The sequence below is a fragment of the Zingiber officinale genome, chromosome 9B, assembly GCF_018446385.1.
Source record: "Zingiber officinale cultivar Zhangliang chromosome 9B, Zo_v1.1, whole genome shotgun sequence".
Taxonomy (NCBI): domain Eukaryota; kingdom Viridiplantae; phylum Streptophyta; class Magnoliopsida; order Zingiberales; family Zingiberaceae; genus Zingiber; species Zingiber officinale.
The window spans coordinates 34,753,117-34,760,338 of NC_056003.1; the positions used below are offsets into that span (position 1 = coordinate 34,753,117).

General features: G+C 36.6%; 1 protein-coding gene across 4 annotated transcripts; it reads left to right on the top strand.

The window, feature by feature from the left end:
• Positions 1–1,076: 1,076 nt before the first annotated feature.
• LOC122023983 (heterogeneous nuclear ribonucleoprotein 1-like) lies at positions 1,077–6,815 on the top strand. Of its 4 annotated transcripts, none has more exons than XR_006123272.1 (5): positions 1,077–1,313; positions 1,665–1,894; positions 1,987–3,184; positions 6,072–6,349; positions 6,513–6,815. XR_006123272.1 is itself a non-coding variant. In XM_042582455.1 (4 exons), exons 2-3 carry the CDS (start codon positions 1,673–1,675, stop codon positions 3,181–3,183), a joined length of 1,419 nt encoding a protein of 472 aa, XP_042438389.1. In that variant the 5' UTR covers positions 1,077–1,313; positions 1,616–1,672; the 3' UTR covers position 3,184; positions 6,072–6,815. The 4 variants fall into 4 exon arrangements, 2 of the variants coding, with proteins under 2 accessions (XP_042438389.1, XP_042438388.1); XR_006123273.1 differs by having other exon boundaries at positions 6,072–6,326; XM_042582455.1 differs by having other exon boundaries at positions 1,616–1,894; positions 6,072–6,815.
• The last annotated feature ends 407 nt before the right edge of the window (positions 6,816–7,222 follow it).

The following is a 7,222-nucleotide window of genomic DNA, read 5'->3' on the forward strand; positions in this document are numbered from 1 at the left end:
TTGGCCTCTGGAGCTACCCTTCCACAATCTTATATCCTCACAACCCTTGCTGTGCAACGAGATTTCAAGAATTGAGTTGGCTTCCTAGAGAGCAAAATTTGTTTGGATTGCATCCTCATCCTATGTACCGCCCTCAAATTTCCTCAAATTTCTCTGTCCCTATATCCTCTGTTGATCAGATGGATCAGATTACATCTCAAGATATCATGACATCCTTAAGATATGTACAGTATCCTCGTGATGTGTAAAATATCCTTGGGATGTAATCTGATCCGTCCGATCGGCAAGAGGACACGAGGACAGAGAAATTTGGAGACAGAAAATCCGAACTCCATTCCCCACACGTCAACACAAAACCTTTCTGAATAAGCACCCGAGCCCAAAGTAAGGATCTCCGAACATACGAGGGATGTGATCCAATATTTGTTACCATAACATCTGAATGTTTAAAGTACCACCCCTTTAAAACCCGAGCCACCAATGACTATGGAGATTGTATTATCCTCCAAATTTGTTTGACAACAATGTCTGAGGGAAAAGGCTGGCAGACCCAAATATATGTCATGTCTCCTAAATACTTCCATCGAGAGTGCTTCTTTTACAGCAGTTATAGCATCCTATGAGAAACTAGGGTTAAAAGTAATTGCCAACTTTTCAAATTGATCAATTGCTCATTCATAGATGCCACAATAAACATTCCTGACGTTGTTATGGATAATATGATTATTGGCTTTGAATGTATGTACTAGATAAAGAACTATTGCAAGGCTAAGATATGGTATACTACATTGAAGTTTGACATGGGTAAGGTTTATGGTCGGATCGGGTGGAGCTTCCTGTAAACATTGAGCTTAAAATGAAATTTGTCGAGCTTGGGTCAACTATGATTCCGTAGTTAATATAATATAATGCGTTCATATTATAATAATAAATAATTTTTAAGAATAAAAAATAGTTAAAATACTATGAGTATTATTTTAATGATAAATAAAAAAACAAGCAGCGTCTCGGTCTCCCTTTTAATTTCTGCCTTTTTATTTTATTTGAGTAAAAAGATGAAAGATAAAAGATGAAAGGAGAAGACGTGAAGCGTAAATAGTTACGGAAATCGCATGAGTTTACTTGATAGACGCGAGGAAGAAGAAGAAGAAAAAGGAAGAGAAAAGGAAAAGCGAGAGAGAGACAGAGCAGAGAGCAGAGAGCTGGAGAGGAACCCTTCTCGTTCGACCTTCTCTTCCTCTTCTTCTAAATCTAACGTCGTCCAGACCGATCTCCGCATCGCTTCCGCATCTGATACCCTCCGTCTCGGATTGGTAAGCCGCTTCCTCTCTCATTCTGGCTGCAACTCCCCCGATTCATTGATTCTAATGCAAGGGGATTTCCCGCGATCCGATTGCTATCGGTTTCGTATTATTTCGCGCCTTTTCGTCGTGGCTTTCTTGCCGGATCTGTAGTGGACGGCAGGGCAATGGTTCCTCGCCGATCGATTGACGTGGTCATGACTTGTTGACCAAGTTTTAGTTTTGTTTCTTGATTGGTAGCTCGAGATTGGATCTGATCCTCATTGATGTTTTCCGGTTTGAATTCCTGATTAAATTCCGGATTTTGATTCGAGGGTGATGTCGATGATGACGACGACGGTCCGAGTGGTGCTTAATTTGCAGGAAAGCGGATGGGCATGGATCAGGGGAAGCTCTTCATCGGCGGAATCTCGTGGGACACCAATGAGGATGGTCTCCGGGAGCACTTCGGCCAGTTCGGGGAGGTGGTGGAGGCCGTCATCATGAAGGATCGGAACACGGGCCGTGCCCGCGGCTTCGGTTTCGTCGTGTTCACTGACCCTGCCGTTGCCGAAAGAGTCGTGATGGAAAAACACACAATTGATGGTCGAGTGGTAAGAAGATTCTTTTCCACTGATTTAATGCGATTTTACATTATTGTCATAGTCCCTTCAGCTCAAGCGGCGGTTCTTGGTTAATCCCTTAGGTGGATGTCAAGAAAGCTGTTCCTAGGGACGACCAACAAGTTCTTAATAGAAGCAGCAACAGCATCCATGGTTCTCTTAGCCCTGGTCGCACAAAGAAGATATTTGTGGGGGGCTTGCCATCTACCATAACAGAAAATGACTTTAAGAAGTATTTTGATCAATTTGGGACGATCACAGATGTTGTGGTGATGTACGATCACAATACACAGCGGCCTAGGGGATTTGGCTTCATCACCTATGATACTGAGGAAGCTGTGGATAAGGTATTGTTCAACACTTTCCATGATCTGAATGGTAAGAAGGTAGAGGTCAAGAGGGCTGTGCCTAAAGAGCTTTCGCCCGGACCCAGCACACGATTGCAGACTGTTGGATTTAACTACGGTGTGAATCGAGGAAATAATTTTCTTAGTGGGCATGCACAGGGGTATAATCCAAGCTCAATAAGTGACTATGGTATGAGGATGGATAGCAGATTGGGAGCACTATCCACTGGGAGGAATGGGCTCCCTTCACTTGGTCCTGGTTTTGGAATGGGACTCGATTACAATCGAACTTTGAACTCAGGAATTGTAGGGAATACAGATGTAGGTAACATTCTTAATTATGGACGGGTGGCTTTGAACTCCTTTTACGGTGGTGGGAATTCAAGTAGGTATGACAGTCCCATTCCATATAGTGGTTTGAACCGAAATACTAGCACATTTCGTAGTTCAATGGCTCAAACTTTATTGGGAAACACAGGCCTCAACTATTCTGTAAATTCTTCAACTGCAAGTGCCTCCATGACCTCTGGGAGTGGGGGCCTTGGTAGCTTTAGCAACAGTAGCTTGAACTGGGGTGGTTCTGTTCCTAACTCATTGCAATTTGGGGGGAGCCGCTCAGGCTATGGCAGTAGCAATGTGAGTTATATTGGTACTGATAATATTGCATTGGGTGGCAACAGTTTTGAAAGAAGAGTCTCTCCTCCGGTGGCCAACACTAATCTTACCTCTTTGAACTCTGGATATGAAGTAAGCTTTGAAGATTTATATGGTGGAAATTTGGTTTATGGGGACCCTACTTGGCGACCTTCATTGTCAGATGTCGATGATACTGGTTCATTCAGTTATAGGCTTGGCAATTCGGATGCTGATTCAGGCAAAGAATTTGTAGATTATATAGGTGGTTATGATGTTAACAATAGACAAACAGATTGAGGTATCTCACCCTTCTAACTTTTGGGTAATTAAATTTGCTTTCCTTGTTATGTAAGAGAAGCATCACCAACATCATGTGGCATTATCCTAACGATTTAGGTCGGCTACTTAATCTTATTCTTCCATTGAGTTATATGCAAGCAATATTACTAGTAAATTTTAGGTTAATTAAATCAATTTTATCTCTCTCTATCATGTACACCTTCCACTTTAATAGATTCTAACTCTTTTGACTATAGAATCTATTGTTATGTGAAAGAAGTATATGATTTCTTTTTAGATCTAGTAAATAGCTGGTACTAGATACATGCTGGTATACTTCTTATTTGAAACATATTCATTAAGTATATATATTGCTGTCTTTGTTTTAGCTTTAGATTTTATACTAAAGATTTTTATCATCTCAACCTATGCCATTGGTGATATCTAAGTATCTTTTAATTGTTTTGGCAAGTGATTATGTAAGCCAAGTTTCAGAATGCTTCCATGCTCTTGAAAAATAAATCTTCCTAGCATGAAATTAGAGAATTAATGTATAGGAGTTGGGAAAAAAGCTTCACAATATTTGTTTACCTCAAGAGACAAGATGAAATGCTTTTTGCATTTTCTTTTTTTTTTTCTGCATAAAATAGTTTGGAATTTTTTAAAAATGTTAAATAATATAAGTGGATAAGTTAGAGGGATAAGATTCTTATAGTTTACCCCACATAGGTGAAATGAATTGCTTGCTGCATGCTTTAAAAGTTTGCCAGCTTCAACACAGATGGAAGTTTATTGAATAGAAACACTAATACACTCTTCTATATGAAACCACATATTATCTATTAAGGTTTCGGAGTGGCCTTCTCAAGAAGGACAGGAAGATGATAATTCAGTTGGATAATGTATGTTACCAACAATGTGTGAGCTACTGAGATAAACTAACTATCAATACAATAAGGGCATTTGATTGCCTCAGTTTTATGGTCAACTTACCTACTTCTAGTGTCGACGTTCCATTAAGAATCCATGATGTAACTTTGTAATTTTCTCATTTTACATTGAGAATGACATTTTTTACATGAGAGAATTGACCTTGTTGATGGTGGAAAGACCAAGTTCTCAACTGATTCCATTTCACAAAATCAAATATTTTCAAGAAGCCATAACTTTCATCTCAACCTAAGTTTTAAGGTATTCTTACATGTTGCATTGAATGAGAACAATGGTTCTTATAGAACCCATTCAAATCAAGGCAATTTTAAAACCAAATTAAATATTGCTTTCAAGACATCTAATATAAGAATTGATTTCTCCACATACCAATAGGATACATGACTAACGCAAATATAGGATATGAATACATTTCAGATTCTTCAACTTTGTTATGGTTGGCACTTCTCTTTGCCTCCCCGCTTTTTATAGTGTCCTTATTGTCAACAAACAAAATCAAATGACAAGCTATGAGTAGAGAATCTTCTTATCTTAGTTGATTCTGGAGTACCGACCAAGATAAGCCTATTCTTGATCAAAGTTACCATGATAACACAGTGAAATTTACTGCTGCCATCAAAGTATTGATATTGTCAGTGACTGGAATGGTACTTTTTGGCAATGTCAACTGATACTAATCAACACTTGAAAACATGCTTTAGCCTTCAATTAATGAATTGATGCTATTAACTAAATTTTATTTAGGAGAAATCCAAACTTCATCAAAGTGATCTTATCTATGTTCGTGCTTTTAAGAAATGGCAATCTATTGAAGTTTTGCTTTTCTGTTGGAGCACTAGTTGAAAATTTACATGTCTGAATTAGCTTTTGCCACTTCAAAGTCCTAAATATATTCTTTTTTCATGGAATCATTTTACCTTGGTTTATGTAATTCAATCAATTCATACCTTTGAAAAATGAAAATTAAATGATGATGAGGAAGAGGATGGCATTGATTGGCACACCATTAATTCAGGGCCAATAGAAAACACTACATTCAATAAATTAGGGAAGCTAACTTTATGAAGTTGAAATAGGTCTTCTGGTAAAAGATACTATCATATCAATCACTAAATTCCCTAAGTTGCCTTTGTCAATGGATGAATTTTCTAACTTATTGATAGGTTAGAAAAGGAAAAGGTACAATTTACTGCATCCTCCTGTGGATCACTAAAATTCTAAATCGGTTAGTAATACACCTTGATGTAGATTTGATCAAAGAGGTATAGTATTCATGTTATACTCCATTGCAATCATTTAGCAAATTACTATGCTGTTCTTGTACAATGGAAAGAAAACAATCAGTCAGACAGTGCAAGTGGATTTATTACTGTGTGTGTTCTGGAAGGCAAAAGTGTATGATGAAGTATTAATCAAATCGATCTTTGCTCTCTATTACAATCCACATGTTATTCTTCCATCATACATTTGTCTATTCTGGTGATGCTTTCTATAGATGAAGAGATCAACAATGGCCTTATGTCCAAATTATAGTAGGTAATGACCATGAACATTCTTGAATTGATCGCTCATTTTTGTTCTTTCCTCAAATTGTAATGCGTTTTCTGTCTGGACCTACTGAACTAAGGGTATAACTTACAAAATGAGATACAGGAATGTGTTATACAATACAGGTGACAGATTAGGTGTAAGACTATTTCTAATGTATTTTAATTTTAAACACTTCGTTGAAATAAGAATAAAGAAAAGGAAAACCTTTACTGTTCTTTTATAAAAAATAAACATTAATTTTACCAACTTTAGCGATTCTATGCAACTGACAATTAAAGTGCATCTGCATTGCTATCAGTAACTAAAGAGGTTTATCTTGTCTGGTGTTGCTTCTCTATCAAATAGTTTCTCTATGCGCTGCTTCCCATGTATCCTCATACACTAATATATCTATCTTTTGGCAGAGAGATGAATGCTTGCCAGCTTATTTTCCCTGGTAGATATGTTCGTATCAAGACTGCAACAGAGTTGCAATGTAGATGTACAAATATTTTCCTTTCCATTCTGCTTGAGTTCCAACATATGGTGTTTGGTCTGCAAAGCAATTTCCTGGATATGACTGCACAATGGTTGCTGTGTCATGCAGGGATTGCTACTTTGAGGGATTTTTCTCTCTCTCTCTCTCTATTTTCTAGTTCTGATCTCATCATAAGTCAACAGTTGAGTGAAGCTGGTGCAGATAGTGAGTTATATATATATATTACATATTGGTACATTATATGGATCAGTTAGTCATACAAAACTAACAAAGGGGTCCAAATAATTTAGAATTACATTTAAAGATTTTGCTTGTTGATTTTGGTTTTGATTTCAATTTTACAATAATTAGTTGTTGTTTTTTCCAGTTTGATTGGGGGTGTAAATGTGGTTGCGGGATATCTTCAGAAGAGTTGAGATACATGCTGGCGTTGGTCCTGATGGAGTTTTAGAAGTATTTCTGAGAAATGAAAGATAGGAAGGTGCAATGATGTGATATTGTTGCCTTTTGATTTTTATGTCATGCTTTTTTTTTTCCTTTTTTAATTCTTCATTATATTGGACTTTATAGGTATAATTGTTTACAAGCATGAACTTAATGTTTGTCTCCAAACATAAGATTGTTGAGCATTTTGATTTCATATAGTGAATGTTTTGTGCCTAGGATCTTCCATTGAATTCGTTGAAAGTTATGTTCTTTATTAATTGGCACTGTTTTATTCAAGTTTTTTTTTTTTTTTTTTAATTTTACTTTTGTTCTAACATGAAAAAGGCTTGCCAATTCAAGGTTGAAATGGTGAAATGTTGTTCATGCAGTTTCAATTTGATCAATAAATTTATAGTTACCGATAAAAATAAAAACAAAAACAAAAACTCCCCGATAATTTTTGCTACTAATATAAAGCAAAATGTTACCAAATTTAAGAGTTCAACAAACCCACTTCAAAATCATAATCATAATTTTGTATGAAAAGGTTTCAGTTCTTCCATCTGATTTAAATAACATCGTTTTAGTTTTTGCATGGAGTTTTAAGTGTTGAAGTAAAAGATGATATCACTCATCCTAAACGATTTAATA